At 37.5% G+C, this 11,573-nt stretch overlaps 1 protein-coding gene across 1 annotated transcript; it reads left to right on the forward strand.

The window, feature by feature from the left end:
- Positions 1 to 26: 26 nt before the first annotated feature.
- Positions 27 to 8,491, forward strand: RPS7 (ribosomal protein S7). Its single transcript, XM_039331848.1, has 7 exons — positions 27 to 96; positions 1,519 to 1,600; positions 1,992 to 2,063; positions 3,138 to 3,281; positions 3,541 to 3,605; positions 5,993 to 6,143; positions 8,370 to 8,491. Exons 2-7 carry the CDS (start codon positions 1,526 to 1,528, stop codon positions 8,445 to 8,447), a joined length of 585 nt encoding a protein of 194 aa, XP_039187782.1. The 5' UTR covers positions 27 to 96; positions 1,519 to 1,525; the 3' UTR covers positions 8,448 to 8,491.
- Positions 8,492 to 11,573: the final 3,082 nt, after the last annotated feature.

Raw genomic sequence — 11,573 nt, forward strand, 5'->3', positions numbered from 1 at the left:
TCGGAGAGTGAGAAGGCGGAGTCAAGCCTCCCCACACCGGGGATGAGCAGTGTTCTCGCGAGAACTCTTCCTTTTTCTAGGCCGGCGCTGAAAGTGGTGGGTATGAGCGACTGGGGCCTGGCGGGAGGTGATGGTGTGTTTTTTCCTCGGAGGGTCTAGCGATATGGTGTCGAATTGGGGGAAATCTGCTTTTCTAGGCCGAGCGTCTCGGGATGCATCCGATTTGCCCTTTCTTAGTTCTCGATGGCTGCTTGCACCAGGAAAGGAGCTTGATCTTCTTGGGTGGGGAGACGCTATGGAAAAAAATCCGGCAAGAAGGAAGGAAGAACTATAAAACACCCGATTTTGCATTTTAATGATACTGTGGGGTCAGTAGATCTCAAATTGGCCAAGGCTTCCGGGTTCGTGCGCTTGTTAACACTCGTGAGGTTGTGAATTCAGCCTTCGGTGGGATCCCAGCAGATTTACGCAGGAGGCAAGATTGTCTCTTCTGCGGCGTAGTTTTCTGCAAAATAGGCTGTTTTCACCCCACCTGTTCTTTCCCGGCCACGTTTTTTCAGTAGTAAATGGCTCTTCTTGCTCTCATGGATGGTACATGGTGGATGAACTTACAAGCTTCGGCATACGTGTTCTGGTGAGATGCTGGTGCAAATCAGCCAACTTTGCTAAAGGCCTTTGAATTTAACACGAGGTTAATTGCCATTTTCCCTATCTTGCATTTCCTATATACTGAGTAACAACCGGATCACTGTTTTGAAGTTGATTTTTTTTTCTATACGGCAAATTCTATTCCAATCGGTAGAAAGCTGCTGTAGTATTTGTGTGTTACTTAAGAGTCTGGCTATAGAGATTCTCGGTCATCCAAGTTATGGTTGTCCCAAAGTTGCTTTTTCTAAAGGCAACTGGACTTTGTTTTTTTTTTTCTTGAAGACGTTTCACTTCAGTTCACGTTCTGAACTGAGAGCTTCTGGGATGGGAAGAAAAACTTGTCCACTTGCCTTTTTAAAAAACATCTTTGAGATCATCTAGAGTCAAATCAAAATACTTCGTTCATTGACCAGGGTAGCATTATACAATCTGATTTTTAGAGGGTATTTGGAAAGGATGCAATTGACCATCTCATAGGCGTGGAATGTTTCATAGTAACTGCTCTGAGAAGATGCTATTAATCCAGGCATTGTGGTTTATATGGGTGTGTGTGGGGCTGTGTACTTTGAAATTTGTATTGGCCGTGTACAATACCCTTATGAGGTAGGCTACTCTTGTAAGCTTTTACTTGTATGAAAACTGCAGTTTAGAAATAATTGTTGAGCAGATGGTTTAACTTAGATTTTCTTTTACTAAATCCTGTATCCTTAAATACTTAACTGCTGTGTATAGTACTCCTACACATTCATTTATGTTGTAGATTACAGTCTGCAGGTTTAGTTAAACAATCACACAGAACTATCATGTGCTTTTCCTTAACTTTTGAGAGGGACATTTTTTATTCTGTACTATTTTTATTTTTGAATGCAGAAAGGCCATGTTCAGTTCGAGCGCAAAGATTGTGAAGCCCAACGGCGAAAAGCCAGATGAATTTGAATCTGGCATCTCCCAGGTATGTGCCCTTTTTGTTTGATAACAGTTGGAAAATTTAGGCTGAAAGAAATAAGAGCGGTGTTAAAATATGACTAATGAGGTGGTTAGTGTTATGGATTTGTAATACTTTGTGATAAATACTTGTAGCCTAAATGAACATGCTGTTGGAAAATTTAGTAAGGATTTTGTAGTTGAAATATTTTAAATAGAAATGGAAGTCGCCTTGTGTATTTTAGTGTATTTCAGAGGAACCTCTGCTGATTGCTTCTGGAATAAGTTCCAGACCTTTCAACTAAATGTGTAGCTCATCTAAGTATTTTAATCAAAATGCCATGGTTACATAATTATTTGTGAAAAGTAAAACATCCAAAGCAGAAAAAACAAGTGATTAATAATAATCTTCTCTTAAGGCTCTCTTGGAGTTGGAGATGAATTCTGACTTAAAGGCTCAGCTGAGAGAACTGAACATCACAGCAGCAAAGGTAATATGTAAACTTTGTTGGTTGGGATTATATGTTTTGTATGCATTGAATATTTTATCTGATATAATTCATGTAACATTTAGGCTTAATCCAAGAATCTCCTTTTGCCCTTTGGACCCCAAATATCCTAGAAGTTGAGCAGGATGCAGGAGATTTAGTATGTCCAGATATAATGTGCCTAGTGTTTGATTTTATAGTTTCCCCTTCCATACCGTATCATTGATTTACTTTTATCATTAAAACCTGGAAATTGCTGTAGTCTTGAATAAACTCCAATATAGGCATTCTGGGAAGTAATTTTCACATAAGTTAGCCTCAATAGAATATGGAATTTTGTTGATACAGAAATTCCTTTGTTCAAAATAAAACTTCTTAAGAGTCTTCTGTATGTTCCTAAAACTCCTTGGGTACAGTAACTGCAATCAAAATTGTAGAAGGTACTTATGTTTTGACTTGCAGTCAGTATATTTGATTACATGCCTACATTTTTTAAAAAAAATCTTGTGTGGAAATCAGATACGTTAGCTGAATCAGCCTATTTTCTTACTGTGTGTAATTTTTACATCAACAATTTGAAGATTTTGTACGTTTCAGGTGCAATTTAAATGCTTTAAAAAACCAAAACTAATTATTTTATACTAGATATTGATACAATTAGTAGATGTTTCTCTTCTAGGGAAGGGGGAAAAAATCTGCAAACTCCATGTGTTAGGAAGGGCATCAGTACGCCCAGCTCTACCCTGAATTACGGGATTACAGATTCATAAAAAGGGAGTTACTAGGTATTGATAAATGTAATTCCCTTGCTATAAAGCCAGGATGTAAAATGATTATTTTCATTATGTTGGATTTGATCAGTGATGCATTCACAATTTCTATCCAGATCTTTCCATAGGAATTTCTCAGAACTTAGTGCTCAAGAAGAGATGACTGCCAGATTAACTTTTGCCTGTTGAAATTCCAAAAATTAAGATACCTTTGGATCTTTGGTGCTTATGGAAATAAAATGCTAGTTTTGTATTTTTAAAATGTAATTCATGTTCATCCCCAGTTCTGTTTTTTTTTTTCCCTTAGGAGATTGAAGTGGGTGGTGGTAGAAAAGCAATCATCATTTTTGTACCAGTTCCCCAGCTGAAATCTTTTCAGAAGATTCAGGTGCGGCTAGTTCGTGAGCTGGAGAAAAAATTCAGTGGAAAACATGTGGTCTTCATTGCCCAGGTAGGTGTTTATCATAAATCTTTGGATTTTAAAAACGGAAAGTGTGGTTTGTGAAGACAGTTCACTTACGAAATTTGTAGTCTACCACATATGGTTACTTGGCTCGTGCTAGAACTGGGTCTTGCTTTCAATTATTTATGCTTTATATTGTACTGAAAGTCTGTTTTAGGCTCACAAAAAGACTGTAAAAGCCTGTTGTAAAAGGGCCTGTCTACACTGTATAAGAAACATGCTTATAGATATGCTGTTATTTTAACAGAGAAGAATTTTACCCAAGCCAACAAGAAAAAGCCGCACAAAAAACAAGCAGAAGCGTCCCAGGAGGTAATGTTATGTTTTGAAAAGAAACACAAATATTTTGGTACAGCTGTGTTCAAATCCTTCCAAGCTATTTATAAGTTAATGTGATTTAATGCTTGGAAATTTGAGACAGATTTAATGGCAACAGTATGATTTTATTTGGTTATTTACTGGGTCTCAGTGTGAATGGTCTGTAACGTAGCACATGGTTTGCATGCAGGGAAATGTTAGGGCTAATCTATAATAATTTGCATAGGGATCCTAAATAATGATAAAGGCATCTGCCTAAGCCAATAGAAATCTGTTGTCATTTGGAGCAAATGGTATTGGATTATGGGTATTCTCAACTTACTAGCAGTCATGTGACTGCTTTTGGATGCTTAGCAACTAGGTCACATAACTATTTGTAGTATCCCATGGTCATGTGACTGATTTATTGGGGGGGGGTTGCTGGAAACTGAAATTTACTTATATGTCCAGCAAAAAATGTCCATTGCAGATAATGGGTTTTCTTAATGGTGGTGGCATTTGCTTAGTGACTGTTGCAAAAAAGTAATAAAATTAGGTTAGTCACATGGGTGCCTCAACTTACAACCATCAATTCCCATTATAGTTGTAAGTTGAGGACTATAGATGAATGTGTCTATCTGAGCATAAAATTATTTTGAAAATGTATCAATTTTATTGGTCTATTGACGGAATGAAAACTGCTATCAAGCTGCTCTTTTATGTGATTGAATAGCCCTCTAGAGCAGCGGTTCTCAACCTATGGGTCGCGACCCCATTTGGGGTCAATCGACCATTTTTCTGGGGTCGCCAAGGGCGGCGATCCGCCATTTTTTGCGCCGCCGTGCACGCGCGCCGCGCATGGGGGCAGTGCCGCGCATGCGCGCCGTGGCGCTGCGCGTGCGCAGAACGTTTGTGTGACGGTCGCAAATTGGTATATAAGCAGAAATGAACAAAAGCAGTTTATTGTGTACTTATAGTTTTTTAAGTTATACTTTAAACTGGTTTGGCAAGCATCATTTGGCAGTCTCCCCAAATATTTTTTTAAATAGTGGTTGAAGCTATCTGAAAACTTGGTAGGTCTTAGTTGAGAAACACTTAAAATCTTGCAGAATTTAGTACTTTGATAATATTTGATCAGTTTAAAAAACAAGGCTTTTTAATAGTTGGCTTAGAATGCTGTTTGCTAACTGTTACTTTAAAATTATTAGATGCAACATTCTTTTCTCGTACTCTATGCCAGTGTTTCTCAACTGTAGCAACTTAAAGATGTGTGGATTTCAAGTCCCAATATTCCCTAGTCAGTATGATTTTTATATAATTTGGAGTAATGCTGAAATGGAGAGGGTATTATGCCTCTTCTCTCCACCCATCCTGACAAGCTCTAGCTGAACTTCTGGAATCAAATTTTCTCAGTCTAACTGCATTCTGGTTGGGGACAATAAGAGTACTAATCAAGTAACCTCTGTAATTTTGTTGAATACCGCCCAGAGTCACTTTCTTACGAAATGGCCAGCTACATAAATTAGATGGACAGACCTGGAAATTGCAAGATTAGATAAAGATGTTCAGTTCATTGGCTGTTCTGGGAACTTGTTGTTTTGAGTTATATGTAGCATTTCTGCATTTTATATTACTAACACAGTATGGATACTATAGAAGGCTGCAAACTTTCCAAGTATATTGTACTGAAAGGGCTGACTTGAACATTATGTCCAACCAGACAAGGATGTATTATCATTTTGCTCTTAGGGCCTTCTGTTTGGTAACAATGCAAATATATATTCTCCTTCTGATTCTACGAAACACTGATTATCCTCCTGCAGGCTGAAGCAACTTTAGAAAGTAATAATAGTCTTGTCTGAACTAAGGCTAATGGCTTGTTGCATTGTTTATAAGCCAAGATTATTAGTAAGATATTTAGTCTTGAGCCATAAGCTCAGTTTTAGCAACATAATACTTTAGCTTTCTTTTAGGCACTCCAGATGGAAATAGTTCTGTTTGATCCAAGAGTCTTCATGCATTTTAAGCTAATATTTTGCAGGGTTATAGTTTATTGTTTTATGTAAATTTAGCCATTTGGATTCTGATCCTGAATATTTCATTTGTAATTTTATTGTGTTCTTTGAAAGCACATATCAGGCAAGGCTATAGCTGAGAGAAAAATATAATTGTCTTTTGTTCTGTGGTTAGTGGTAAATGGACAAGAATAGCCAATTTGCTCCTAAAAAATTATTTAAATTTAATCTTAACTGTTTAGGTAATGCAGTATCTCTCTGGGAGCAGAATGTCTGATTTAAAACATTCCACATAACCAGTTTTTATTTGTAAATTGAATGATTCCTTAGTAGAAGTTGTATAAAATTGAAGGCAGTGTAGCAAATGTTTGATTCTCTTCTGTTTAGCCGTACGCTTACCGCAGTGCACGATGCCATTCTTGAAGACTTGGTTTTCCCCAGTGAAATTGTGGGCAAGAGAATCCGTGTAAAACTGGATGGCAGCCGGCTTATAAAGGTCCATTTAGACAAAGCGCAACAGAACAATGTTGAACACAAGGTAAGAAAGAGAAGGAGTTTGCCTTTATTGAGATAAACTTTAGATAAACGGATAAAGCAGACTGGGATAGATCATTTGATGAGGTTGATACACTTGAAAAGTTGGAAATGATCAAAGGACAGGGATTAATGTGCTGTGATTGAACGTTCTTGGAATTGCTGAAATATGGTGCCTGCAGGACTTTCAAATGTTGGGTTTTTTGTTTTTTCTTTTTGATCAAAAAAAGGGACACAAAACATTTAGACTATGTAAGGTACATTATGGCCTATCTCGGGGTAGGCAACCCAAAACGCTCAAAGAGCCACTTGGACCCGTTTCCCACCCAAAACAAAACACTGGGAGCCGCAAAACCCTATTGATACCTAAAATGAAGATAACACTGCATATATCCTTTTTTTACCTTTATTTTGTGTGTGTGTGTGTGTGTTAAAGATAAAAAAGGATTATGCAGTGTTATCTTCATTTTAAATGTCAAAAGGGTCTCTCCCTCTCTCTTTCTGTCCTTGGTCTGCCAGTTCCCTTCCCCCACTCTTTCTTTCCCTTTCTCTCCCTCCCTCTCTCCGATCTTCTGCTCACCTGGCAAGCTGGCTTCAAGCTGTTCTCCAACAAGCTCGGGGTAGGCAACCTCGCTCTTTTATGACTCATGGACTTCAACTCCCAAAATTCCTGAGCCAGCATAGCTGGGCTAGCTAGGTCTCTCCTGCCCTTCCTGCTTACTGCAGAGATGCAGCAAAGGGAGGAGCCCCGCCCAAAAAGCTTTTCAGCTTGTCGGAGAACACCGTGAGTCCACTCTCTTTTAGACAGAGAGACAGAGAGAAGCAGGGAAACACAAGTGCCTGCCTCTGTCTCTCTTTGCAAATGGCAGAGGAGGCTGGGAGCCACAGGGGAAGGCTTAAAGAGCCGCATGTAGCTCCAGAGCTGCACTTTGCCGACCTGTGGCCTATGTTATAGGGATATGTGCAATCTGATGATATGGGAACAGAAAATTCTGAAATGTTTAATTTTCTGCCAGACATCTTCTAAACAATGCCATTAGTTTAGCCTGAAACAGGCCTACCAGTAGTCTTCAACTTATGACACCAGTTGGACCTGGAATTTCTGTTGTAAGCCAAGTTGGACCCAATTTTACAAAATTGTTATGACGATTGTTAAGCAAATCATATAGTCCTTAACCAAATTCAAAGTCATTGACCAATGGGCAGGTTGCAAATTGTGATCACATGACTACTACAGCCAGTCATAAATGGGAGCCTGTTGACAAATGTTTGAAATTGCAATCACATCAGTATTGGGGTGGTGCTACAGTCACAAGAACAGGTTGCAAATCACAAATAATAAAAATCCTCTGCATAATCTATCATATTTGTGTAATGAGGTCTCAAGAGTAGTCTCTATTTAATGGATACTCATAGTACACATTCCCTCAGTTTACAGATAGTCTGCAACAGCGACTCCCAACCTTTTCTATACCCTGCACTCCTAGAACGCTTCTAATATATTCTCTCACCCCTTACAAAAGTTCAAAATAACAAATTGTGCATATACCCCTGGAATATCATCTTGCACCCCTGGTTGGGAACCCCTGCTCTACAAATTACACATAGGATGAAACTTGAATTGATAGAAAAAAAGGAGGGAAATTCTGCTTTGTCCTGTCTTCAGATCGTGACTTTGTGTATAAGATTGTTAATTGTCTGAGATACAGTAAATGGTTTTGGTTATCAGCTTGAATTGTCAACTCTCATTGGCTTTTTTATTTGAATATATTAACATTGTTTAGAGGTAGAGATAATTTCAAGCTTGATTCTTAGTGAATACCTGGATACATTTCATTTTCTTGGCAAATTACAGAAGTGTCTTGTAATATATGTTTTGTATTTTTTGGCTATTTTATTTCATGGTATAGCTGAGATCCCTGAGTCTTCCTGGTGGTTTTATCATTTTAAATACCAACCAGGTTCCACTATGTGATTTCTATAGTCAATATTGATTCTGTGCTGCCACCTCTCATGGCTTAGTTTTTTACCTTGTGCCAAATGTGTTGTTCCTATAAATGTTCAGTGATGTATAAATTAATCTTAAGAGTATAAGCTTTTAAAAAACGTATACAGTAATACCATATATATTTCTTTAATTTCAGAATTGATATATTCTTCTTTCCAGTATAGTTTGCCTTCTTTAATGTCAAGTATCATTTTTGCTGATGTTTGGTTATTCTGTTTGCAGGTTGAAACATTTTCTGGTGTATACAAGAAGCTGACGGGCAAAGATGTTGTGTTTGAGTTTCCAGAATTTCAGCTGTAAAGTGCAAAAACTATATGTCAATTAATAAAAGTTAATTCTTCATATTTTTTAATGTCATGCTTTTTTAAAAGTATGAAACTAAAATTTCTATACATTTGGTTTGTTGATGAAAAGATGACATAAATAACAAATTTATAGCTGTTCAAAGTACATAACTGAAAATCATGATTACAATTAGGTCTACTGTGACATCAATATATTGTGGCACTATTGAATAATAAAACTCTTTCCTATTGAGTGACAAGAGAGCTAAAGAACTTCTGTGATACTTCCCTTAAAACTTCAAAAAACCTATCTTTTAATTTTAAGTTTCCCAAAAGTGGAGGCAAGAGAGTTAAATTATACTGAAAATGAAAGCATACATCTAAATACTGAATCCTGAAAATTAATATTCCAGGATTCTGTAATGAAAGGACCTGAAACATTTGGTTTAGTGTAAAACCTAACAAATTCATTATGTCTTGGTTTGCCACCAATAAATTTCACCTAGACATATTACTAAATTATTTGGCTATGCCAAATGTTTTTAATGTCCTCATTAGAAGAATACTAAAGCAACTTGGACTAAAGCAGTGTTTTTCAACCTTGACCATTTTAAGGCATATGGACTTCAACTCCCAGAATTCCACAGCCAGCAATGCTGGCTGTAGAATTCTGGGAGTTGAAGTCCACATGCCTTAAAATGGTCAAGGTTGAGAAACACTGGACTAAAGCAACCTGTTACATTTAATGCTTCAATAATATTTTTGGGTTATAGAACAGGTATGTTTTCACAGATTAATCATATGTGAACATTTTTAGAGATGTGAAAGAATGGTTGGAGTTAAGTAGGGTGTCATTAAAGAGTTTTTGAATTGATTTTCCTAAAAAGAGTAAAACTTCAATCCTATAACCATTTGCCTGCTGAGTTTGGGTCTTCTGAATGGATACCTGCATGGCTATAATGTAAAGCATTTAAGGCAGCAATCCCCAAACTTTCCAGCTTGGACCAGTGGGAGGGGATGGTTCCATGCAAGTGGTGGCATGTACACAACTCCATTTGCGCGAATGGTGCTTGCATGTGCCCACTACTTGCACAAATGGAGCTTTGTGCTCGCTTGCTGTTTGCATGGCCCGATTCCAAACAGGCTGCAGCCCAGGACCCCTGACTTGCAGAAAAAGTTTCTCAAATCTTTTTTGTGTTTGAAAATACCTAAAAGTTGACTTACAGGTTATGTTATATATTCTATACTTGGTGGCAACAGAGCACCTAATGTATGCATTCCATAAACTAACAATGATGTTAGTGAAAGTGACACCCTGCTTTGCTCTATTTCCTTTAAACGAAACATATTTGGAAGAATGTGAACTAAGCAAACTGCATTTGAATTCTCACAATTGCAGATTATTTTGGTCTATTTTTTTATCCATTTGCCCTCACTGAGTGATCAAAGGACTACATTTGTGTATGTGTGCATATGGAGGCTTAAAATGGAAAAGGGAAAGATACATTGCAAAATGAATTTGTCCTCATTCCCAGAACCATTGCCAAAAGAAACTCTGCAAGCTCAGTCGGCTGATATGTTTTTAGACTTCATGGGAATGCTGGAGATGGTGTGAGCAACATATAAAAAGCATAACTTGCAACTTCCCCCCCCCCATTAAAATGATTGTTTTGAAACAACAAAATTGTAAAATGGGCAAAATTTTGCCACTTCATTGGATATTAACTGTTACTGTGACTACAGTAGCAGAGTCTTAATACACTACAGACAAAATTCTTGATGGCATTGTGGGAAGTCTTATTTTCTGCCTAACATTTTAATTATTCTTCTGGGAATAGCATAGAACCCAAGAGTCTGGTGCATAGTATTCACTTGACCTTGCCATTTTTATAAAAACTTCCAAGGCATGAAATCAAGAATCTACATTAAAAAAAAAATTCTTGACCCATGGAAGATCTGAGTAATTTTATACTCTATGCCTTCATTTGGCTCAGCGTACGAAACAAAAATACTCTGAGATCCAGTTCTATCTTGACTGTTTTTCTTCTGAAACTTGTATTTTGTCAAATCCTTTGCTATATAGCCGCATATTAAAAGTTTTTCTCTATGTAGGAGTGGGGTTGAATGCAATGCCTAGTTGCTTTTATATTTTACAGAGATAGTTGTGGAATTTTTCAGAAATGGTACAATTTCATTTTCACTTAGCAGATTTTAAATCATGGAGATTTCAACATTCTGGACAATTGTTTTTTTTTTTTTTTAAAAAAAGGAATTTTCCCCTACCAAATACGATGCTGTAGTGCTTTCTTCAATTTGCCAAAGTTACCGTTTATATATTTTTTTATCATTGGCCAATATATGCCATAAATTCTAATTTGAAGGCCGCAGAGTATTTTGCAGTGGAAAATTAAAATGCTAGGTTGAACTTGTTCATGTCCTGGGTATCAAATTAACCTGTGGCAACTTTTTAATTCGTAGAGAGTACCCTGTGCTCTATGGCTGAAGTAATTTCTATTTATTAGAAAACCCAAATAATTGCCAAAGTGGATTCTTGAACAGTTCAGGTGCAAAAGACATTTGACATTCATATTCTGTCATTTCCAATGGAGAACCATCTGCAGTATCAAAATCTAGACATCAGTCTCAAAGCAGCTTCTACCTGGTTTAGCTGCAGCCTTTTCCTTAGTCTTCAGAGATAATAGCCCAAATAGCTGCTGAAAGATGAGGCCCAATAAGGTATTTCATTAAATATTCAGGAATAATGAAAATCAAAGATTTGCTGAGGACAAGAAAAAAGTGAGATGTCATTCCTTCATTTCCAGTAGTAGCTTTTCATAGATGTTGCTTCATGAAGAGAGAGCTGAGCATTCATTTGTTCAGGGAATAGATACCTCTTAGAAAAAACAACCCCACTTATTCTGTTTTTTTAAACATGCACTAAGGCAGTGGTTCTCAACCTGTGGGTCGGGACCCCATTTGGGGTCGAATGACCATTTCACGGGGGTCGCCAAACCACACTGTCCGCCATTTTTTTCCCTTTTCCCTAGCTGTCCTACTCCCTCTTCTTGGTGGCCACACCCACTTGGGGTCACCACAACATGGGGTACTGTATTATGGGGTCACGGCATTAGAAAGGTTGAGA

The sequence above is a fragment of the Crotalus tigris genome, unplaced genomic scaffold (assembly GCF_016545835.1).
Source record: "Crotalus tigris isolate CLP2741 ecotype Arizona unplaced genomic scaffold, ASM1654583v1 scf7180000024439.5362192, whole genome shotgun sequence".
Taxonomy (NCBI): domain Eukaryota; kingdom Metazoa; phylum Chordata; class Lepidosauria; order Squamata; family Viperidae; genus Crotalus; species Crotalus tigris.